Source organism: Misgurnus anguillicaudatus, chromosome 10 (assembly GCF_027580225.2).
Source record: "Misgurnus anguillicaudatus chromosome 10, ASM2758022v2, whole genome shotgun sequence".
In the NCBI taxonomy this organism is placed as follows: domain Eukaryota; kingdom Metazoa; phylum Chordata; class Actinopteri; order Cypriniformes; family Cobitidae; genus Misgurnus; species Misgurnus anguillicaudatus.
Window position 1 is genome coordinate 28,050,001 of NC_073346.2, and position 25,829 is coordinate 28,075,829.

At 37.0% G+C, this 25,829-nt stretch overlaps 1 protein-coding gene across 7 annotated transcripts in view; it reads right to left on the reverse strand.

Annotated features, from left to right (window-relative positions):
- phactr4b (phosphatase and actin regulator 4b) overlaps positions 1–23,649 on the reverse strand; it is a 52,209-nt gene extending 28,560 nt beyond the window's left edge. The window contains exons 1-3 of one of the 7 annotated variants that reach the window (XM_073872298.1): positions 23,497–23,649; positions 13,181–13,284; positions 12,523–12,567 (exon numbers count right to left, since the gene is read on the reverse strand). In XM_073872298.1, the coding sequence (XP_073728399.1) occupies positions 12,523–12,535 (13 nt within the window). In that variant the 5' untranslated portion in view covers positions 12,536–12,567; positions 13,181–13,284; positions 23,497–23,649. Of the gene's footprint in view, positions 1–4,782; positions 5,081–12,522; positions 12,568–13,180; positions 13,285–21,059; positions 21,200–22,521; positions 22,837–23,496 lie in introns of those variants that run through there. The other 6 variants (XM_073872301.1, XM_073872299.1, XM_073872300.1 and 3 more) reach the window with 6 other exon arrangements.
- Between the last annotated feature and the right edge of the window lie 2,180 nt (positions 23,650–25,829).

Genomic DNA, 25,829 nt, shown 5'->3' on the forward strand with positions numbered 1-25,829 from the left:
TATACATATATATATACACACATATATATATATATATATATATATATATATATATATATATATATATATATATATATATATATATATCTATGCCCAGCACTTTATATTAATCTAGATTAATGTCATACAAAATAAAAGTACTTTTTTGCATAACACATGAGTTTGTGCTTTGTTCATGTATGTATTTATGTATATATTTTTATATATTATTATATATAAAAAAAGCAATATTTAAATAAAACATTTCTTAAATGTATATTTATGTATGTGTTTAAATATACATAATATTTACACACAGCACAAACTCATATATTATACAAAAAATTTCTTTTATTTTGTATGAGATTAATCTAGATTAATCTATGCTTAGCCCTATATATATTTATATATAGTACCACTTGAAGCTTTGTATAGCTTATAGCGAATATGCTTACAGAAATGAAAGGTGAAGCTGGCCAAACTCCAAATCGTTCTGAAAAGCATCTCGCTTTTGCACTGACTACTTATTTCACTATAATGAGCTCAGCTTACCCCTCTATTGGGCAAGTGCTTTGAAGGACCCTCTGTGCTACATTCACACAGAGAGTCAATCACTGCCCTGTCGCTACATAACACCTCATGCATTCTCATTCTCGCCTCGTTTGATAAACCCCTGTAAAATCTTCAAATGATCCAACTATAAGCCAGATTAGGAAAACAGATCTAAGGTGAATGTTAACAAGTCAAGTTGGCTGAGATTAAGCTCTAATTGTAGGAATAAGATGTAAAAAATGCTTAGAGTGAACTGACATTTCGGCAACCGAAACGAATACAGTGCCGACAGAAGCAACATTGAGCCGGGCACAAAGAAGTCTGTATTGTGAGATGAAACCTAGCCATACTGTTTGGAGGAAGAATGGCACAGACTTGATTGCTTCCTCTCGGCAGTAAGCGAATGTCAGCTGTGCTTTGTTGCCTTGTTTTCCATCACTTTTGGTGTCATCTCACACCCTGTACGGGAGAGAAGTTGAGTCATTATCAGGGTTTTTCCTGGCTCAAAATCAGGAGGAGGCGGTTCTATCCTGATGCACACATGCATGTGGACCATAGGTCAAGAAGAGATTTTACACACATTTTAGTGTGTTTAATAATTTAATTATTAAAAAATATTACAATTATTAACTTTTTTATTTTATAAAACATAACATTTATTAAAAACAACATAGCAGCAGAGTTCATTTAAAGTTAAGAAAACAGGAAAGTTGTTAAATATTTAATGAAAAATAATTTGGCTTAATAAAATTAAGCAAATGATTAGGATCTTTTTTGTTTATCTAATAATAATGTTAAATCTAAACACGCGATTGAGATGTGAATCACCAAACAATTTCATGCAAGAAACATTACTGCATCAGCTTGTGCCTGTAGTGATTTCCTGTACAACATCCACGAAATATATCTAATATAGTTCTTATGAGGGAACTCCATAAATTGCAGTTCTTCTTGTAGAGTTTGGTCAGCGCTGTAAGGCAGTAACTGGCACTGCACTTACAAAATATAAGTTTGGTCAGCACTGTAAGGCAGTAACTGGCACTGCACTTACAAAATATAATCTGAATGCAAGGATTGTTTCATGTTTTCCATGAAGACAAATGACAGAGAAACCTGTCAAGAGGTGGAGGAGGCATGAAAACGTAAATAACAAAATCTTTATGCAGGAAAACGCTGCATAAACCCGCTTGTTGTGTACGTTGTTGTTGGAGAAGCATCAGCAGAGATGGAGGTAAATAGACTGTGACTTTCTTTTGTAGCTTGAATTTTATATCGATCCTCAACTTGGCCCATCTTTGTGTTTACCGTCGCAAGACGACATGCATTTAACCTGAGGGCAATGGTCTAGCAGACCAATTACAGTGTGCGGTGCGCGTATAATTGATGTGTCTTTACATTTTTGGAGAGGTGCTTGCCAGGCATATATATGTCGTAGACCCTAATATAAATCACGCTTATGGCAAAGTTGTATAGCAGCAGACAACCAATCAAACACAACTTCAGAGAAAACCATATAGAGTAAAAAAGTAATCCAGGATAGTTGAAAACATGGAAAACGATCAAAGAATTATGTTTACCCAGGGTTAAAAAAGGGTTAACAGTTTAATGGTAGACAGGTCAACAGGCCCACTAAAATCTATTCCTTTTAAGGATAAAGAAGCACAAAGACGACCAAAAACAAAGACATGGAGGAAATATTAAAGTTTCAACCATGTTTTCAAAGTCAGTGTTGATATTTTCCATCTTGAGGATGGTTTGCTTCAGATGTCTGAATTACACTTTACATTTATTTTAGGAATGTATTATGTTTTCAATCCTTGCGTGTTGATCAGCTAGGGGAAGTGCATAGATATGTACACTAGATGTCGCCTTGGCTACGGCAGTTCATTGGAAACTACGGATGCTCATATCAGTTAATTTTCCCGACCGACAACCGTAGCTTCTAAACCGAACATTAACCGTTAACTTATAAGATTTTAATATGAAATTGTCATTGAGTAAAAATACAGTTGACGGTTGTCTGTGAACTAGTAAAAACAAAACATTTAGTTTGAACGTGCAAACAGCAGCGACAGATCAACAACAGAACCAGGATTCATACATTATCAGATATTCACGCAACATTACCTTATTAAAAAGCACGCGATCGGTCCAGTGGATTAATATCCAAAGGGCAGATTGTCTCAGTTTCATCTACCACAGTGGTCATTTCTAAAGCAGGACGCTTTTCAGAAAGTTTTGGTTTTGCGTCGTCTTTCTCCGTTTGTGCAAAAAGAGCTAGATGTTTATGGTTAGGGTCAGAGGCCATCAGCGAACGTCTGTCCGGATGTGTGCGAGACGGACCTCGTCATCTTGCGCGGACACGCGCGCGTCTCCGTTCAGCTTCCAAACACGCATACAAATGATTTATCATACAAATGATTACTTTATCAGACCGTCAGGGCAGGGCAGCAAACATTGGTGTCATTTACAGGACATTCACAAATTAAAGATAGAAAAGTGGCGAAATGTCTGTCGGCTCATGACGACACGCACCATGTATTAACAATTTTTATTTTTATTTCAACTGATAATGTTAATCGGTCACAAAAAAAAAGTTTTGATATTATGAAAATCTATTTTTTCTAACTATAATGCATAGTGCATAGTACATCCATAGGCAGCACAAAATCAGGCATCGTCCAGGAATTCGAAGTACAGGCGGAGATAGTAGCATTACCTAGCTACTTCCTATGACAAGACCTTTGTTCCAAGATGGCGGCGGTTTTGACGCATGCTTAGAACCCCAAGGCGACATCTAGGCTGTGTCCCAATTCAAAGGTTGCGACCTTCTAAAGGACGTATTTTAAGACCGATTGCGTCACAGCAACACGACTTGAGGCTGGTAAGGCCGGCCCATTTCAAAGGATGCTTAGAATGAAGCCCCAAAATGCGTCCTTATTTCTCCGCGCTGTTAAGGATAAAGCCGAGGCTATCCCAAGATTCATTGCGCGCATGCAACGGCTGCATATAACGGCTGGATATTCTAAAATAAACAATTAAAACCTTTATTAAATAAAAGTGTGTATTTATCAAAACATTTTTCTTGTCACTTTTTTAGTATTATAAGTTATGTGTTGCGTTAATCTTATTCTTTTTATGATGCGTAATTTCTAAGGTTGATTAATTTAATATACTGTTGAATAGTTTAATCTACATCAACATGTCATATTTTCTCAAATAAATGTATTCTGATTAATATTTTTCTGATTCCATATATATTTTAATAAGTCAGAAACGTTTCCGCTGTGTCCTGCTGACAGCCGCGGTGGGCGCGTGCAGCAGGTGACGCCAATTTTGGGCCGTCCGAAGGTTAGACCGAGGTCTCTTCGCGAACTTCTGTGGCTGCCACCTTGAAAGACCATGTGCTCACCTTTAAGGTCCCATGCTTATAAGGTCGCAGCCCTTGAATTGGGACACAGCTCTAGTGTACATATCTATAGAGGGGGTGAAGCAAACAGCAGTGATGACTTTCGCTACAGAACCACAAAACCACCACCACGAACTCAAATATACCAATTTGTGGACAAACACTTGTTTAAGTGTTGTGAGGAACCTAATGTCATAAATACATCCACCTGCTCAGACTGTCAGGTAATCTGAAAAGCTTAAGCATTAGGGGCACTAGATAAACTTGTGTCTACATTGAGATGATTGGAAAAGGTCCAAAACTGCAGTACTGACATGGACATCATCCTATTATAATAAGCCCCAATACATTTCTATATTTAACAGTATACTTTAAAAACATCTTGATATGTGGATGAACTTAGTTTTTACTTCTCCAAATATTCACAGTGATTTCACAAGACAAAAAAGATGAAAAATACTCCACAGATCTCTTTAAATTCCAACACCCCCTGCCTGCCTTCTCCATGTCTGGTTTCCTTCCATTTACAGCTGATAACCACTGCTGAGTCATAGCCAGATCCTGCTGTGTTGAAGTCAAGCTGAGGCGATGCTTGCTGTTAGCAGCTCTGTTTCAAAACTTTGTGAGCAATTTCATTTTCTCTCACAATTCAATATTGGTCAAACACACACTGCAACACTCTTAATAAGCATAAAAATATATATAGCAAACGCAAATATACATATTTGTCGATGTTTTAAGCAGTAAACCATGCAAAGATGTTATTTTAATTTGCTACACTTTTTGGAATACACTGCTCAAGGATTTGTAAACAACGCAGGTTCCAAATGTGCCCGACTCACCCAAGTGCGTGTGAGAGTTTTCAGGCACAGTCTCTAGGGCTAAGGTCTGTCCCATGCTCCAACCCCTAAGGAAGTCCGTGTTTAACTTCTGCCCAGGTGTAGCTCTGTGGACAGCAAGCCAGCTTAGTCTCTCCAACTCGGGCCTTCCGAAAAGCTTAAAAGAACCCGGTTCCTGTTACCTACTGTCGATCTCATGCCTGTTTTTGCCTTCTAACCCAATGCTTTTTACTTTTCTTCTTGGAATAGATCTCATGCCAACAGCCCTTTCGCTTCCAAAGACCTTCACTTCTCTTTCTGCAACTCTCTCCACCCCCTCTCTCCCACACGGGACCCTCCCTTTATCATACTTTCTCTGCCTCCACTTCAGAATCGAGTAGCAAAGCAGATCGCTGTAGATGCAGACGGATGCCTATCATTCTTTAAAGCAGAGGTCAAGGTTCAATTTGTGTGCGCGCTTGTGAGTGTGCTTTAATTAAAGGCAGAGGGGAAACGGAGAGATTGAGGAGAAGTTTTGCCAAGCAAAGAAAAGATGGTATCTGCAGAGCAGACGTTTGTTTTTGTAGTTACGAAGAATAGAGAAGAGGAACTAACATCAGATTAATCATAAAAATATTAATCTAAATACAGCATCATAGTGCTTACTTTATCTCAGATATTATTTGTGAAGTCTCCCTTCCAAAAAAAAAAAAAATTGCGTAACTATATTAAGATAAAACGTGTGATAATCATATCATATGATACATTATCATGACATGAAAATATATGTAAGATACATGATGTCATGATGTAACTATTTTTGCTGGTAATGGTTTTTAACTGGTTTACAACCAAGTGCTAATGGCTAGTTTTGGATAATCTAGTGTTTACTATAAATAGTACTTTATTTATATGTGGTTATTTACTTGGAATTAAATTAAGATAAAAAATATATAAAAGGGAACAAATTAAATATTCAAAAAATAAATCAAGAATCTGGCATCGGTATGGAAACAACATAGATAAGAACCAGATTGATCCAACTTTTATTTCTGATGGGAAGAGCCACATTCAAAGCCATTAAAAAAAAAAACTGGATACAGAGACACCTGTGATCACATCTGTTGACTTTACATCAGTGCAGAAAGTTAAATATACAATATGCAGTAAAAACAAGTAAAACACTTGTGAATATTACACACCTTTCTTCTCAACAAACCCTCTCTTTAAACTAATAACTAAATCTATATGTTCAGCCTTCAGTGCATCTAGACTCCTTCTCTGAAGCAGAGGTTAATATACACATTAGAATTCTCCATCCCCAGGAATTCCAGGAATGCAATTTCATCCAGCAAAGTACATTAGCTTGAAACGGGAATGTGGAAGTATGGAGCAGAGTAACTTGACTATAGCAGACCAGACTTGTAATCCCATTTCCTACAGCCTGTGCTTAACAAAATAATAACAAAATGATCCTGTCCCACATCCCAGAATTTAAGATTCCTGGAATGTTTATATAAAAGCTTTCTCTATGTGACCCTGCTTGTGTCATTTTTTGTGATTTACTCTTTTCTGCATAAAATCATCCTACATAATTTAAAGAACATTCTGTAAAATAATTTTGATATCTTTAACTAGGCGTGTCAACAATAATCGATTCGGCAATGCATCGCAATGCGTACATGCACGATTCAGCATCGATGCCGCAAAGTGCCATAATCGATTATGTCACTGTTTATTTTCTGGCCTCAAGTGGACAATAAAGTTTTGAAGTTTTAATTACTTCAATCAAGATGGCTGAGGCGGAGAGAGATGACAGTGATAGACGGGTAAATAAAAACGCACCCTTTCCATGGAAAGTGGACATATGGGCACATTTCGAATTCTACGAAGTTAATGGGAAACTAGACAAGACTTACGCTGTCTGTAAATTCTCATCTCAGATATATAATTGTCATTGTCTTAAAGCTGCTAAGCTTCCATTTTTTTTGAGAATAGTTGCACTTGCCTTGTTGTGTATAGTAGAGTTCTGATGCATCGCAATGCATCGTAGAATCGAATTGAATTGAATCGTTACCTGGTGAATCGTAATTGAATCGAATTGTGAGGGCAGTGCCAGTGCACACCCCTATCTTTAACATTGACTGATTAAGGTCATGTCAATGATTGAAATCAAGTGCTTCAGCAGTAACAACATAAACAAACGGCTTTCGTGGAACACCGGTAAACTTCCGGTAAACTCCGCTAAGAATCAATAACAACAGAGTCCTTTTAAAGTAGTTTATTTATATAACAAGCAAAATAAACAACACGTAGATTTAGGGATGTAACTATAGTTTGCACCGCGTTAACCAATCAGGACCTTGCTGTAGTAGTACCGTGATTACAGGAAGCGAGCGGAGTGGTGAAGTCTCAGCGGAGTCTCAGAAGCCCCTCCGATGACGCAAATTTCTGCGTGAATGTCTCGAATGACTAGAATTCGCATGTGAGCTCAAATGTTCAAGGGTCCAACTATGCGCGAATAGCACGTTTTTGCCGCCTTTACCACGGCTGGTGGGAATGCACCATAGGCTTTCAAAAAAGTCAGAAAAAATTGTGGGCCTGTGCCCCAATAGAGCTTTATGTCTAACAACACGCCTGCTAAGACCCTAATTTTATGTAAAATTTCCCTTTTTTCAGTGACAGACCTGCAGTACAGAAGGTTCACTTAAGCTTTAAAAATGTTAAAATTCTTTATTAAGTTTTATGTACAACAAAAAAAGTTACTGAAATTGTTAATATTATGAAAATTAATCTGAAATTTAAAGAAGTTAAATTTTTTTAATTTGCGTAAAAAAACGTGATGTGTTTCATATCGCTGACCCAGCATCGAAATACAGATCGAACCGTGAGCTTAGTGTATCCAGGGCTCGAGACTAACTTTTTTCACTGGTTGCACTGGAGCGCCTAACTTTTTTTCTTAGGTGCACTAGAACTAAAGTTAGGTGCACCCAAATATTTGACCGCACTGCATTTAACGCCGCAGTTTTACAAGCACCCAACCCTGTTAAACCGCACAAGGACACTAGCATCCTAAAGAGTTCTTTATTTACATTAATTTAGTTACTGTTAGTTTAAAATGTACTTACCTAAAAAAAACTATACGACATTAAAAAGCGTTAAGACTTCAGATATAGGGTTGTGCCGATGGACGATATCATCGTCCATCGTGATGGCTGACCGACATCACGATGTAGAGACACCATCGTGATGCCACGCCCCCGCCCCACTGCGAGTTGACAAACACACACACTCTCTTCTGAAGATTATACCTAAAATCTTTGCAGGAATTAAACTGTAATTTAAATTGAGAATATAACTAATGCATAAACTATTTTAAATGCTGTAGTCTATGACAGAGACGTGATGTGTGTTAATCTGTGAAAATACCCCATCAGGCATTTGATCTTGACATTGTTAGAATCTTGTATTTTTTTACATGTTTAACACTGTACATTTAATTTAAAATATTTAATTTTATACAAGAAAACAGCCCATATTACTAAATTATTAGAAGCATATTGTAGTGTTTTGGGAGATCGTGCTCATTGTTAAAGCTGTGGCACTGAAGCGGCAGTTTAAGAAATAGCCTAAACCCAGAATTCAGCGAACTTCAAATAACTTTTGTCTGCTTAATGAATACCTTTAAAGACAATTTTTCTTGGCCATAATTAGGGATGTTTGCAGTGACAGAATTTTCTAATATCAGCACGTAGATGGGCTTATAAATGTGCATGCAGACTTGCGCATTTTACTTTCACTTTTGAATTAGAGGCATCCGTTTAAATGCAGCGCTTGCGTACACTGTGCGTTAAATCGCGTATGAATCCTCTTGCAATGCGAGTGAAACAGCTGGTTTAATTAAGTGCTTAGGTCAGTGTCCAGTGCACATAGGTTCTGACAGTAATAAATAAAATCTGACCTGCTGCTCGTGATTTAACGCAAGTTTAGCTCCGTTGAATTCACACATTCAGTTTTTAGTTTCTGCTCTCTCTAACGAAACTAAATGATTTAATTACAAGAAAAAATCTAAACAACGATGGAAGACAGTGCCGCGGTGGGCAAGTGATTTAACCGGTGAGAGGCTGAAGCACCTGTGCTGAAGACCCGCTCTGACGGAGTACTGGTGGTACATGCACAGTTCACGTGCAACCTATTGGAAAGCTAGGACGAGTCATTAGTTGGGTTAGTAAAATAACGAAATTATAGCTTTAAAATAGAAGAAAAAAGACATATTTTAAAAAAGTGCTTAAAAGTGCACAACTCTTCCTATGTGAAATAAAGTAAAATAACAAATAATAACGAAAAATTTAAATAAACCCCTCCCCCGGCGATGTCATCGTCCATCGCGATGGTTTACCCTAACCATCGTCAACTGCCAATTTAGGGGACATCGCCCAACCCTATTCAGATAAAGTATAACCCTTTATTCCATTTTAAATATTTACTTTATATTTCTGCAGGGATGGGTAATATTTAATCCATATTTATTCCATAAACTGCAATGGTTACAGCCATTCACACACTGTCTGTTTTATTCATACGTGAAGCTAGAGGGCGCTTGTGACAGACATCGCCTCAATAACAGACAAATGAAGATGTGCTGATGTTTTAAATTATGATATATGGTTTATCTGTGTTCTTCACGCTATGTTGGGTATTTTATAACAATACTGTATATTTATAATGCTATGCTAATTTTGGTCGCACTTTCGAGCCCTGTTACACCCCTACATAGATTACATAGGAAACCAAAACATTTGTTTTTTTCGACAAGGTAACTGTTCAAGAGTTCAATTTAGCAACTAGTCAGACCATTAAATAAACAGAAACCGGAAGAAAAGTTCTGACCAGACGCTTAATCGCGTCACCGCACATGCGTCTAATGAAACCGTCTATAGTTAGATTATGAGACTTTAGCCTGAATTTCACAGACAGGGTCACATTAACTGTATGAGCTCACACTAGATATAATGGACCTTCTAGACCGCAGACAATAATCCATCACGTCAACTGTCATCCAAACACCAACATCAACACAGCACAAGCCAACCCTGTTTCTATATATACCTATACTTAGAATCTATTTTCAAGCAGTATGTTTCTGTTTATGCTGTAATAAGCTTGGGCTTCTTGGACTAAACAACATGGATTTCAAACTATCCGGACCAAATAAATGTCTGAGGCTTCCATTAAATAACAGAGAGCCAAGCACAAACAACCCTTTCTTTCTGTGGTGCAGCAGCTATGAAATCTCCAAACCATGCAAAGCTAATGTTGCATTGCGCACCACCAATACAGAGAGACTGCAATGATAGAAGACAAAGAAGATAAAAGACAAAGCAAGCACAGCAAAAGTTGAAAAAATAATAGATCAATAATGTTACAAGTTTTCAACATGTACAAGCTAAATACACCGCAAAACGTGTCAGCAAGCCTGTTTTATTAAACACAGTCATTTCAGAATCTCTAATACTATTGCAACCATTTCAAACCAAGTACCACAGTAACCATACGTGTATGCTGGAAACAAAAAATAAATCAGTGGATCGAGCCGTAGCCCTGCTGCTCTCATTGTCCCACTTACAGCACCTACACTGGGCACCGCTCCAAATAGAGAAGTGCGAGAAAAAGAGAGAGAGACAGACAGAGAGAGCCAGACCTATGACTGCGACAAAAAGTTGGTACTATCTAGAGCATAAACAGGTCAAGAACTGCCCACTTACAATATGCGGGAAGAGCGGTCTGACTGACATGTAATGCGACCAATCAGTTTGTTTTGTTTTGTGTGCTGTTTAGGGGCAGGAGTTATTCAAGATATATTTTCATGATAAAAGTAATGGCCCTTGTGACTATAAAAAAGTACTTTATAAAACCTTATTCTGTTTTTTTTTGTTTACTGTGAATTAGGTTAGCAAATGGACTGTAGACTGTGGGTGTGCTGTCTGAAGCTGAAGCCTGTAGCTGCCACGACCTGGAAAACAAGCTCCATGCACAGATCTGCTCAAGGTTGGATCCACACAAGTGCTGTAATGTCCTTCCTCAGGAGGGAGACAAAGAGCTCGTTTTCTGCCTTAAATTATTTTAACCAAAAGAAAGCCTCAAAAATGTCTTCTGTAGGAATCCATATTTAAAGAGAAAAATGAAAATAGTGTCATTAGTGAGTCAACCTCATGTCATTCCAAACTCGCAAGACCTCCGTTCATCTTTGCAACACAGTTTATGATGTTTTATATTTAGTTCGAGAGCTTGTTGACCCCTCCTTGAAAATCCATGTACGGCACACTGTCCATGTCCAGAAAGGCAACAAAAACATCATCAAAGCAGTCCATGCGACATCAGTGGGTCAGCTAACATGCGTTGAAGCATCGAAAACACACCTCGGTCCAATAACAAAAATTACGACTTTATTCAGCATTGATTGTCTTCTCTTTCGCATCTGTTGTGAAGCACATGCGTGAGACTAAAGTCATGTGACTGCAGTGACACGGATGACATACGACAAGTCTGACATGTTATCTGGTGCGCCCCAGCTGTTTTTTTTCTTGTGCGCCCGAGCTTCATTTATAGTCTGAGGGAGACACATGCTGTAAGTTTGAAAAAAACTTTGTAAACATGCTGAGGATAACACGTCATCCGCGTCACGTGACTTTAGTCTCGCGCATGCGCTTCACAATAGACACGGAAAAGAAGACAATGCGGTTTAAAGTTGCAATTTTTTTATTTTTGGACCAAAATGTATTTTCGATGCTTCAACACATTCTAACTGACCCACTGATGTCACATGGACTACTTTGATGATGTTTTTATTACCTTTCTGGACATGGACAGTATACCATAGGTAGATTTTCAATGAAGGGTCAACAAGCTCTCAGACTAAATATAAAACATCTTAAACTGTGTTCCGAAGATGAACGGCGGTCTTAGGAGTTTGGAACGACATGAGGGTGAGACCTTAATGACACTATTTTCATTTTTTGGGTGAACTATCCCTTTAACAAACAGTTGCAGAAGTTGTTCCTCACTACACTACTTTCAACAACAAATAACCATTGTTTGTACACGACATACAAGAGTGATATAGACCTGGGTTCTCATTTATAAAATTGTGCATAGGATCCTTACTAAAAGTCTACATACGCACAAAAGCCAAGAAATATTAAGACTTATAAAACAAAGCAATGTTCCCTTTATAAATCACAGATCACCTGCAAGTGTGTGTACGTAAATCATCCTCAGATCCCACAATGCAAGCGCATTCTCCCATTAAGTTTTTTTTTAATAGATCACAACCTTGGCGTGGGAACTGGAGTATGCACATTTTCAGTCCCGTTTTGTGTATACGCACGCTTTATAAATAAGACCCGTGCATTTTACAGATCATTAATTATGCAGTAATTGCTTTGCTAATATATGCTGTACAATGCACCATAATGCAACATCTTGATTTCAGTCGCATGCCGCATTACACAAAGATCATCTATAGGTTTATGTATAAACGTATGAATTTTCACAGAAAATTTTGATTTGTGTCCATTTTCTACATTTCTATAAAGCCTTTGGTGGACACACGTTGTAAATGGATAAAAAAATGAGCGACCAGCTATTTAAAATTTCACTTTTTGGGCTCCACAGAAGAAAAAAGTTATATGTGTTTGAAGTGACAGGAGGGATTATAAATACTGACAAAATGTCTTAGTGTCTAAGGTGATGTGAAATACTTACCTTGATTTTCCATTACAGAGTCTGAGACACAACAATAAATGGATCCTGTAATGAAAGCAAAACGAACGGATCATGACATAAGTCCATTTATTAGCAGCGTTACTCATTTATTAATTATTCCAGACAGATAACAGGACATTAAATTAATTTGCATAAATATTAAATTGTGAAGGTTTAATGTCAATAAAAACACACATACATTTTCAAGAACTTAAAATTATAACCACCAATGGGAGCTTTCAGACAAAACCCATTAAAGGGATAGTTCACTTTAAAATTAAAATTCTATCATCATTTTCTCATCCTCATGTTGTTCTTAACCTGTATGAATTTCTTTTTTCTGATGAACAAAAAAGAAGATATTTTGAGAAATGATGGTAAACACCCAGCAGTAAGTGACCATTGACTTCCATAGTAGGGAAAAAATATTTTGGAAATATTGTGATAAATGATGAAGAAAATATTTTGATAAATGATGGTAAGCACACAGTTGACGGTACCCATTAAATTCCATCATATTTTTTTATACCTACTATGAAAGTCTATGGTCACTAACTGCTGTGTGTTTACCATCATTTCTCAAAATATCTTCTTTTGTGTTCAACAGAAAAAAGAAATTCAAAAGTACTATCCCTTTAAGAATTAAAAGCAAACGTACAATGTAGAAGGTCATTGGCGTTGTAGATGGTGGTCATCAGTTGTGCCTCTATAACACAGGGTTCAGACCAGCACAAGTTACAATCACTCATCTCCAGAGGTTGCCTGTAATAAAACAGAACATCAGAGGTCAACTGAGGTCAAACATCTCCAATAAATCCTCACAGATTCTCGGGAGTGTATAGTTTATCGTGGTCAAGTACCCCCACCATATACTTTAAATGCTATAGGAGTGATCCATCAATTTATCTTCTCAATTTAAGTGTATTATCTTCCAATCTGGGATAAAAAACTATTTAATAGTTTCTACACCCATTAGTTAAACGTCTCACACCCTTAAGGTAGCAGGATCCTCATCTTATATTTTTAAAAACAGGTGTCACGCTTCCAGGTTGCACGGCTAACAGCAGAAAAACACATAGTGGTTTCTCAGAAATAACATAGCCGAGCTTCAGAAGAGAGAAGCAAAACGATGTGAGGAGGAAGAGAAAAAATGACCGCAAATAAAAGACAAGCAATTATCTGAAAAAAGCGCTGATGGAAAGAGAAGATAACGCATGCAAATAAAACAAGCAAACGTCTAACAGAGATACAAAAAACAGACAGGGCAAATCACAATCTAATGGACTGTCAGTAGATGTGGATGATGGATGAATGCGAGGGAGGGAGAAAAAGAGAGAGAGAGGGAGGCAAATAAATATCTCCAGGGGCACTGATCGATTAAGCCAAGCGCAGATAGACAGCAGTCTTACTGCACACTCACTTCTGCTTCATCACAGTTGGAGATAAGACCAGCAGAGTACTGAACATGTTTACCTGAGCTCTGCTAATGTCATTAGTTAAAGAAAGACATATAACTTATTAAGAAACAAGAAATACACGAAATGCACAGACAGTGGCAGGTGAATGCCAACTAAAATAAAAACACTTAAAGGGATAGTTCACCCAAAAATTAAAATTATTATTTAGTCACCCCCCAAGTTGTTTCAAACCTGTATAAATATGTAAATGAGAAAGAGTCATATCACTCCCCGGTTAAATACGGCATACCACAGGGATCAGTTTTAGGCCCCATCCTATTCTCGTTATATATGTTACCTCTAGGAGACATTATCAGGAAACATAACATATGTTTTCACTCCTATGTGGATGATACCCAGCTTTACATCTCGTCACATCCTAGCGAAACCCACCAGTTTTCTAAGGGACTGGATGGCACTTACTACTTTACTGTATACTTACATTATTACTACGCTCGCTTTTCTATGCTTTTCCTACATCTATTAACTATTTATTAAAGCTGCTTTGAAACAATTAACAATTGTGAAAAGCACTATATAAATAAAATTGAATTGAATACATTTCTTATTTACCAGTAAGTGCTGTGTGTGAACAAAAAATATAGATTACCGGCATTTAGAACAGACATCATAACCTTTTGATGCAGATGACTCATTTACCCCTGCACTGTTTACGGAAGTTTCCACACAAATCCTGCTTAAAAGTCAAGCACACCTGAAGTTAACATCCACATTTCATTTGACGTCTAATGCAATGTTGTTTGGTCATGAGAACACAATATAAAAGGATATAAAGGACGTGGATTGTTTACAAATACAACAAAGAGCTCGCTGCGAGCCACAGTTAACTTCTGCTTTCTCACAGAGCTTACTGATATTTTGATACTGATGTGTGAATGATGTCTTACTGGTAAAAAGATGGAACGTCACTGCGTGTGTGAACAGCACATTTTTGTATTTACTTGTAAATTTATGGTAATTTCATGAAATTACTGTGTGAAAGAGGCTAACGTTGCTCCTGTTTCCTGCTAAAAATATCTTGTGTTAAGCAAAACAAAGAAATGTATACACATTTGAAACAACTTGAGGGCGAGTTAAAAATAACAACGTACATTTTTGGTGAACTACACAGCAAAATTTACCAGCCAAAAGTATCTGGCTGGCCTTGATGCGGTTTATAAATATAAATAAGTCTTTATGACAATGGAATTATTTAGCCCTTTTTGACTTCATATATATACATTTCACAGTTTTTTGTTTAAAGTAGATTTGTCTAAACAAGAAATATCAGGTTCTCAACGTTTTTCACTTCAAGGCACCCCTATTGCCCAAAACAATATTTGAAGGCCTCCCCACTCACTCTATTTCTACCCAATAAAATGTTCTAGAGCTCAGCATGACTACACAGATGTATTCATTACAAAAATAACCAAACAATAAGAAAGATATTAACTTTTGATGGTTTTCTTTTTTTGGTCTTATTTTGAATAATTTTCAAGTCATCTTAAGGCTCCCTTGGAAATCTGTTGAGGCCCCGGCCCCCTGGTTAAGAAACACTGAGATAGAGGAACATGTATTTTGTTTATTTGATTCTAGATAGTTCCTTTGTATTATAAAAGGGATGGTAAATCATGTGTGTGTGCGCACGTGTGTACCTGCAGGTTATTATTGTATTCATAATGAAGTATTCAACATGAAGTGTGAACTATGACTTTGAAAATCAGCCTTGAATTGGCATTCATAGCTTCTTTTACGCACAGTACCTCCATTATGTAACACCGCAGTCAGCTGAGGTCCATAGAATTTGCAGCCTTTCATTAATCATCCAGGAATGCAGTGAGCATTAAGCAGACTGAGGTTATACTGATTTCAGCTATGATCATTATTCCCAGCAGCCTCACATTTTTGAGGTTTTAAAGACCAAAATAATCTCAAGACTGTTTTCACTGATGTTTGCAACTTCCTTGAGAACTGTACAATACGTTCTAAGCTAAAGAGCTTACTAACTTAAACGTTCAAATTAAAGAAATAGTGCAAATGATGATTAAGTCCTAAAGAGCACCAATGGTCCAATTCACGATTTTACATTTACTTTGATGTGTATAAGTTCATTTTAAGATATGCAAAAGGTACAAACCCCAAAGTAAACGATGACGCGAGTTATCGTCTCCAACGTAAATCTCTTTTCTTGGACTACAACAAACACACGGATTTACCTCCTGGGATTGGTGATGTAGACAAGACCGACATTATCATAATTCCTCTCGCTTGGACTCACAGCCTGTTAGCATTGCAGTGTGACCGACTCTTTAAAACATGGTAAGGAGCGTCACATTTCCGGCTAACGTCAGAGGTATTCAGGCCAATCACAACGTACAGATTAGCTGGCCAATCAGGGACATATAGCTTTTCAAATCCGTGCGTTTCAGGAAAAGAATGAAATCTGGTGCTTCCAAAATGTACGGTATGTGGAAAATACACACAAACACATTGTATTATACCAAATACACAAAATAAGGTTGTTTTTTAGCAACGAAATAGGTGATCTTTAAAAACCCCTAAAGGAGTTAATCCAAAAATTAAAATTGTGTCATAATTTCCCCACCCTCATGTTGTTCTAAACCTGTTGTTTTTAAAGGTGCAATGTGTAACTTTAAGAATCTCTTGGCAGAAATGCAATATAATATACATAACTATATTATCAGTGGTGTATAGAGACCTTACAAAATGAACTGTATTGTTTTTATTACCTTAGAATGAGCTGTTTCAATGTAAATAAACCGTGGGTCTCCTTACATGGAAGTCCCCATTTTTTGCAGCCATGTACAGTAGCTCTAAATGGACAAACTGCTCTTTAAAGCGCATTTTGTCTAAGATGACGACATGTTTGTCATGTGGTGGCTACCATGACATCACAATAGGGATGGGACGATTACCGGTTTCACCATTAACCACGATAAAATGTCCTGACGGTTAGTATTATCATTTAAAATGTAATTATCATTACAACCGTGTTTGATTATCGTGATTTTGAAAACTCGCTGTAAATCCTGTCCAGCCAGAATCAGTTTGACGCAGGCGCGCACATGCAGCATAGTTTTTTGCACAGTAGGCATTTAAGGGTTAATGTATTGTATTCATTCACGGTAAACTTCTAAGACAGTTTTTTACCACAGAAATAATTTCAGGGACATAAAAAATATTAAATTGTGATTTTCAAAAATAAAACTTGTTCAAATGTTAATAAAACCATGATAATATTGATAACCGTGATAACTTTGGTCACTATAATCATGATTTGAAATTTTCATACCGTCCCATCCCTACATCACAATAAAAGGAAGGGGTGAGCTGTGAACTGAGCCATTGATTGCTAAAAATCTACACAGTGGACCTTTAATTCTGTTGAACACAAAATAATATATTTGAATAAATAATGGTATATACACACAGTTGACGGTACCCTTTGACTTCAACAGGTTGCTTGAACCTGTGAAAATGGGTTACCAACTTTCATTCAAAATACCTTATTTTGTGTTCAACAGAATAAAGAAACTCAGGTTTAGAAAAACATGAAGGTGATGAAATGACATTTTATTCACCCTGCTGGTGAATGAAAACCCTGCACTTTTCGAACTGTTCTTTTGAAATGGAAATGCAACAGAAACATCGCAAATTTATTCCATATTCGGCTACCTTTAACAAAAATGTGTATTTTGCATTATTGTATTTCCCACATGAAAACCCTGTCTGCAGGGAGTCCACTCAGCCCCATATGCAAATATTTCATTGAGAATAGTAGGACACAGTGCTGCGACAATGCAGTGACCGGGCAGCCAGAATGTTAATAGTGGCCAATGTGCTGGAATTCTCCAACTAATTCATGTGTGAGAATCCAGCAGCGTTTTCACATTACTGAAATTGATCTTCATATTTGTTTTGGAACGATTCATTCCGCCTTATCTAAGGGAACAATCCATCTGTATCTCTTCTGGTGAAGCCTGTTACAACAAGAGTTTAAAAACAGCTTGATTTTGGCTTGTATAGGAATTCTTGCGGGGTTTATTGTTGTTTGGTCTCTAAAGCCATGCATTCTTGATATAGGCCAAGTGGTTAGTGTGTTGGGACTGTGGTCTCAAAACCACAGGGTAATATTGGCGAAAGCTATGCCGATGTCAAATAATCAATCCACTAATGTGGTCAGAGTCCAGCCTGCTTACACATGACATTTTACACAAGATTAGATCACAAATAGCAAACAAACATTCATTTAAAAAAGAAACATGACAGCTAACTACTACTGAATTAAAATTGAGTTGACAATTCTCTTTGCATACTATTTCTTTTTAAAGGAAAACCTCAAGGAACCTCAACTTGGACGAATAAATGCATAATATTTGTTCAATGTACAGCGCGTCGTGAATGAGTTAGCATTTAGCCTAGCCCCATTCATTCCTTAGGATCCAAACATGGATGAATTTAGAAGCCACCAAACACTTCCATGTTTTCCCAATTTAAAGAAGTATGGTGGCACAAAATAAAATGTGGCGATTTTTTTAAGCGGATAAAAAATTAGAACTATATTGTATGGTGGAAGAGCACGTTAGTTTGCAGCACTTTGACCTTGGCGCGTTGTAACATCATCACTCCTGACTTTGAGTAATCTAGGCGGGGGTTCTCAGGAGTTATGATGTTACTGCGTGCCGAAGTCAACGTGCTGCAAACTAAGTGCTCTTCCAACATACAATATAAATCTAATTTTTTATCCCCATCGGCACGTTTTATTTTGTGCCACCATACTAGCTCGTGTAACTACTCATGTAACGGTCTTTAAATAGGGAAAACATGGAAGTGTTTGGACCCTTCTAAATTCAGCCCTGTTTGGATCCTAAAGAATGAATGGGGCTAGGCTAAATGCTAACACATTTATGACACACTGTACAAAGATTACGTGCGCGCATTGAAAAAACACAGGTATGTATTCATTTGTCTAAGCTGAGGTTAGACCATAGTAAAATATTGAAAACAGTGTTGTTTTCCTTTAATTAGCATGCAGCATCAGAAAAAGGTACCTTTGAGGTAGCATAGCAAATAAGCAACTTGTAGGTACCAATATGCACTTTAGGTACAAATGTGTACTTTGTAAAAAGGAACCACCCCAGTGCTTTTGTACCTTTTTTCTAAGAGTGTAGTATGTACTAGACAGCATGCTATGCAGCTCACAATTACATTGCAATCCAAACTTGGCCAGACTCTCCGTCAATAATGAAGAAATGCTGATGCTGTGGTTATATGCTGATGGGAAATGGATCAGAAAACATGTGTTGGATGGACAAAAGAGCTGAGAGAATGAATCTGAGACAAATAAGTCCCTTAACAGGGAGCAGATGTCTGATTCTCGGATAAATTCACCCTCACTGAACCAGAAGCATCAACGCTGGTGAGTCACAGTGTAAACCGGAACAATATGCAGGAGGAAACTTCCTTAAAAGTTACAGTAATGGAAATGTTCATATTCAACATATATACTGAGTGACTAAACCAGAGACGAGCTTGCCAACCCATTAATGAAATGTGTGTCACAGACACAACATTACCAAGGGAATAGAAGGTGGACTGCGCATGTTATTTTAAGTGTCACCTCACAACCCTGACATACATACAGTATATAAAATTTACATGCAACACCTGTTACTGCTGTCACACATTCACATAAACTCACTGCTTTCCAGGACATGAAGTGAGAAAAAAAAAAATGTAACCGGCCTATTTCTTTGTTCAGTACTTAACTTCTCTTTCTCCATCATGCGCCAGTTTGGATGTGCTAAATCCATCATACATACGTACTGCACAAAAAAATCCCTTATACTGTAAATAAATTACTGTAAAAAGCAGTTTAGTACTCATGATTCATTGCCAGTGATGCTGGTGGTTATATAAACACTGTAAATAATACAATGCTTTTTATTTGGCTATACCATATTTATTAGTTTTAACAGCATGAATCTAACAGCTTTTAAATGCCATCACATATCGAATATCACCAAGACTATCTTGATATATTTTTAGCTCTATCGTTTAGCTGTAATTGGAAGCTATTACAGCAGTCTTATCTAGCAAGATAGGATTAGCAGGACTCCTTTCCTCTCAATTACTTCTTTTTGCACTCTCACAGTAAACAGTTTTATAAAACAAAAGTATGTTCCCAAGCATAAAAAAATCTGGATGTGCACTCCATTATTGCATTTACTGTGCATCTCTGACACCTCGTTCACCTTTAATACTCCCATAATGAAACATCAAGCCCATTTCATGCACTGACACCTCAGAAAAATACCGAGCTGTGTCTGTTCCTATAACTCAATTAATAGAGCATTGCACTATCAGCACAAAAGGTTATGGGTTTGATTACAGGAAACACAGTGTTACAAGGTATACATTTGATTAGTATATAAGTCGCTATAGATAAAAGTGTCTGCCAACTGTATAAATGTAATGTAAATGTCACTAAATGATTAAAAGGACTGCATCATTAAATACCAAATGGTGCACTCAAAATCTTTCCCAAAACTTGCTAACTTGTTAAAAGAGCAACTCTACTTACCAGGCTCTTATGTGTAAAACTAGGCCTGCAACTTTACTGTCTAAGAATAGCTTAACACACATAAAAGTGGCCTTACATCAAGCTTACAACTCTATTCTCTAAACACACAGATGAAAGAAAAAAAATAATAGGAAGAAAAAGGGATGACCTTTACTATAAACAGAACTTTCAAATCTGAGGATCTAAGTTCGTCAACTGGATTCAGTGATTCAATAACGTTGTTTGGAAATTGGAGCAGCCGGTACGCTCGTGAGGTCTTTAAATAGCATCCCACATCTGCGCGTTGCGGATCGTTCACAAGTTTAAGTTTGGACCGAGACAGCTGCAGATAGATCTTTACTTACACTGGAAAACAATGACGAGATGCAATATCACAAACTTTTGCCAACTGCGTGGGAAAGACAACATCTATGGTAAAACTCCAATCACTCCAGCTCACTCCAATTATAAAAATCGCTCTAGAGATGCTGGCCTACCTCTTTGCTCGGGACCTCAATCAGAACAGAAGCGCTCCGCTGAGTGAAAAAGTGAATCTGTAGCATCCTATATTTTATTATGTCCATCCGCAGACCCTATAACCCTTCAGAATGACTGGACACTGCCGTTCGTTCCCATTCTGAACCCCCTGTACGTCATTGCCACGCCTGCCCCAGAAAAGCTCCGTTCACTCCAGGGATATGTGGCCCACTTTTCAAGGAACCCGGTCGGAACCAAACTTCAATCTTTCCCTTAACACACCCTCTACGATATCCTTGAGCAAGTCAGAATTATGTTCAAGTTTAACTGCTGCTTAAGAATGCTTGCAAAGCATTGTTGTTTCTTAATGCAATTTTATTACAGAGTAATCAATTTCCTGCCAGACAGTAGATCTAAGGACTGCATCACAACAATAGGTAACAAAGTGCATTTGGTGAGATGAGATCTTAGACCTAAGATCATAGACACAAACTTAATCAGAATTGGATGATTTTAACCACTTAGCATTGCTAAATAAGGCAATAAAAGGTACACTTATTGTACCTGATGTGTTGATTGTATCTTAAAATGGATCACATAGCTTTCCAAAGATATGTGACACGTTTAGCTTTTGGTTTTTGAGTTGAGTTGTACGTCATGAAGTTTTCTGTCAAGTAATGCAGTGTTTCTCCCACTATTCATTGGAACGCTAAGAGGTTAAAGTGCTCAGAAAACCACAATCACAAATATGTATAAAGTTTGTGCCATGAATTTGGGATTACAAAATGTAGAGGCATTAAGTAACTCAACAAAAGAAAGAAATATAATAAATGCACCTTTGCTAGAAAACATTGACATACAGTGATTTATGACCCATTATATATGATGCCTTCAAGACGACAATCATCACAAATAATACTGGCACTTATGACAAGTTTGGTGATGTATTTAAATGAATTCACAATAACGTTTAAAATATCACTAAAAACTAAATGTTATCAAAGCATTAATACAAATGTACATAATAAACCAATATGAGACTCTGACATTGCGGCACTGCACAATAGGGCGAACGACAGTCCTGTCAATTGCCCAAAAACTGTCACGCTGAGAGGGCATCCTAACAAATATATTATATCCTTACTTATACACACAAAAACTAAAGTACATAGGATTTAACAAATAACATGGCAGTAGACTCCCCCAAAACAACTTGCATGTTTCCAACATTGCCACATCTCTGAGGGGAATCCCGAATGAGAAGCAGATCTAAGATAGTTTTCAACTTTATACAAATTTGGATAAACTCAACAAAGAACCTGCCACATCAATTTTTAAACACCTCCAGCATTCTTCACACATGATAGCTACTGCTTAGCCAAGAAACACATAAAACAATTGGCTATTTATCTATAATAAAATACATTGGCCATTAACAGAAAACATTTGCTAATAAATGGTTAAATGGGTCTTTAACTCTACCTTAAAATGGACAATACATCTCAATCTTTCATGACTCGGAGAGGATCCATTGGAGCAATGAATGAAAGATGCTATATGAACAAGCCATCAAAAACGTCTCGTGCGCAAACAAATCATACCCTGAAGAGATACCTCAATCTCAAATGTTCAGCAAGCGGGTGTATGACCGACTGGATAAGTCGTCTCATGTGATGAGGATCAGATCAGGCTCTCGTAAATGGTTCCAGTTCTTTGTAGTAACAATAGAGAAAAAAAACGGTGTGTGAAACACTAGCGTACGATAAAGGCAGCGCAAGCGAGCGCGTGTTTAAACCGCGCGACTGATGTGCCGCTCATTGCTCGTGCTCTTTATGATGAGTACTAGCAATCCAATTTAACAAACAAATTATTTTTGGTCATATACAAATTAGCGTCTTTGGTCTTCGTATACGTTTTATCTATACATAGGTTCTAGGGAGCAACTAATGGTATTCGAATGTGAGCAACATGAATTCGTAAAACCACTGTTCTCATGTGTTTCTCGGTTGGTGCAAGTCATCAGATTATCCACAGATTTGTTTACTTGCTTATTTACGGTATGTAGCTTTCGGAGCGGTTCTGCGTGCACGGAATGCATGCAAATCGTAAAACGGAACGCAAACGTGGGGAAATAACGATCGGCGGACCCTTTGTATCACGATGAGCCGCTAAAACTTTGATCACAACCACGTACCCATACAATGGCTTTAGTTTTATATGCATTAATAAAACACCGATAGTATTTGTGAAGGGAAATAATAAGATGACAATAAATTGCTGCATGTGCATTAGCCACTACGTAAATAACATTTTAAGAAAACACGACAAAAAGCTGAGATTTGCATTTCTAGATGACAATTAAAGTGAGTAGGTTTATTTCTTTTACGTTTTGTTGGAGCTAACTTACGTTACTTAACCTGTGCGTGCATCATCTGGTTAACAGGTACGGTATCTTACCTTCCCCTATTACGTCTTAAGGCACTGGCCCTCCTCTTCCCCCGACTAGTTTCATTTCTTGCACACGACAACACGGTTACTTTTTCGCTGTTCTCTTTTCCCAGCCCCCGTTGAAACTTTTCCCAAAGATACCGGAAGTCGGTTTACGAGCAGTATGGTATTTGTAGTTTTTGTTTTAAAAACGTGCGTCTGCTTCAATTCTTTACCTCAACGTAAACGACTACATTACCCACGAGCCTATGCGGGGGGAAACGAACCATTCATAATGCAACTCACTTTACCAAGATCTTCGTTTGTAATTTTTAACATTTAAGAATTAAACATCCGATACATGTAAAAGTTATGTTTAAGAAGTTTTTTCAAAAAGTCATTGTTTTATTTTCGGGAGCATAATTATGGTTTCATTTTTGAAATGTTCGCGTTACTGGCAACTTGGTTTACAATTTTTATCCAAATTATTACTTTTAAATGCGCATTCGTTTGAAATTATGGAAAAAGACACTAAGAATATGTGTTGTGTATACCCGTATAGTCTTTAATCACAATCCTTATGTTAGTGAATGAGATTTAATAATAATATGTTATAACTGTCATTGGATTACAATGTGCATATGGCCCAGAACAAAAACTCTTATGTGAGAAACCAGAAAAGGTATATAAGGACTATAATACTGGCCTAGATTTCTTTTGTAATAGGCTAAAATAGTGGTAATATGTTTAAAGGTAGATGAACTTTAATATAGTTAATTCTGGATGATTAAATCTTATTGGTGGTCAGATATGTGGGTGAGATATGTTTAAGTTATATGACACAGATTGCTTCTAATATCTGACTGATTTAAAGAAACTTTGAAGTTTCCCAAGACTGTCAGAGTCTGCCCACATGAAAAATAATGTACTACGCTTTAGTATTTACTATAGTAAACTGTAGTAAAATTCCTGGATACTACAGACCTGGTTTTGCAGACAAGACTTAAACCTAGTCCCAGACTAAATTGTATGTTTGAGTTGTCCTAACTGAAAACAATTTTCCCTAACACATCTTACAAAATACATCAGTGCCATTGTTTTGTTTCAAGATGCACACCAGTAATGTTTTTATTTCAAGTCATTTATAAAAGCTAGTCAAATGTCATAAGTCTTGTCTTTAAAACCGGGCCATAGTGTTTATAAACAGAATACTGCAGTATACATTAACAAAGTGTAGTAATTACTAAAGTAAACTACTGTTTACTACAGAAAATACTGCAGTATACTGCAGTATTTTTCATGTGGGTGATAGGAATATATTTTAAAAGCACACTGCCATCTAGTGGAACGACATAAGATTGTGTTTCTCTGAACATTTGAAGCCTATGTGATATCCCTAATGTTTCAAGAATCCTCCTAATGATATAATTCACACCTACTTTATTAGAAAAAAAAAGAGATTTTATATTAAACAATGCAAACAAAAATTTTCTTAAATGGGAAACATTGACTATAGATACTCTTTCAGCTGTGTGTACAAGATGATTGTTGCCTAGTTTCTTGGCTAGTTTGGTTTACTGGAAAGGCAGGTTCACTTGAAAGCTATTTAATATGTACCTCAATAGTCACGCAAGATGGAAAAGGTGTTATTTTTTATGGCTAATTACATCCGGTCATTAAAATTTCATCAGTTTTGCAACACATGATAATGTGTATAAAGATTGTGTTTAACAACTGTATAATTCAATATTACACAACATAACAAATCAAAGTTCAAATACCAGCTGACAACACCTTGTGTGATGAGGCAATGGAAACCATTAATCCTGGGTTGTTGTAACTCATGGTTGGGTCAGGTCCAGTATGGATATTTCCTAGGTTTAATTTACCTAATACTAGGTTGGGTATGTCTATATTTTCCCTAATAGTCGGTTGAAACACCCCAGCATTTTTTAAAAGTGCATGCATGCATATTTTTGAAAATTGTGAAATTTAAAGTGCACCTATTTTATTGCTTAAAAACAATGTTATTTTGTGTATTTGGTATAATACAATGTGCTTGCGTGGCTTATGGTTAAAAGCACATTATTTTTCACATACCGTACATTTTTGTAGCTCCAAGATTTCACTCTCTTCCTGAAACGCACAGATTTGAAAAGCTCTGTTTCCTTGATTGGCCAGCTTATCTGTACATTGTGATTGGTCTGAATACCTCTGACGTCAGCCGGAAATGTGACACTCTTTACCATGTTTAAAAGATTTTCTCACAATACAGTGCTGACAGGTGAGTCCAAGCAGGAGAAATTATGATAATGTCGGTCTTTACTACATCACCAATCCCAGGAAGTAAACTGTTGCCTACA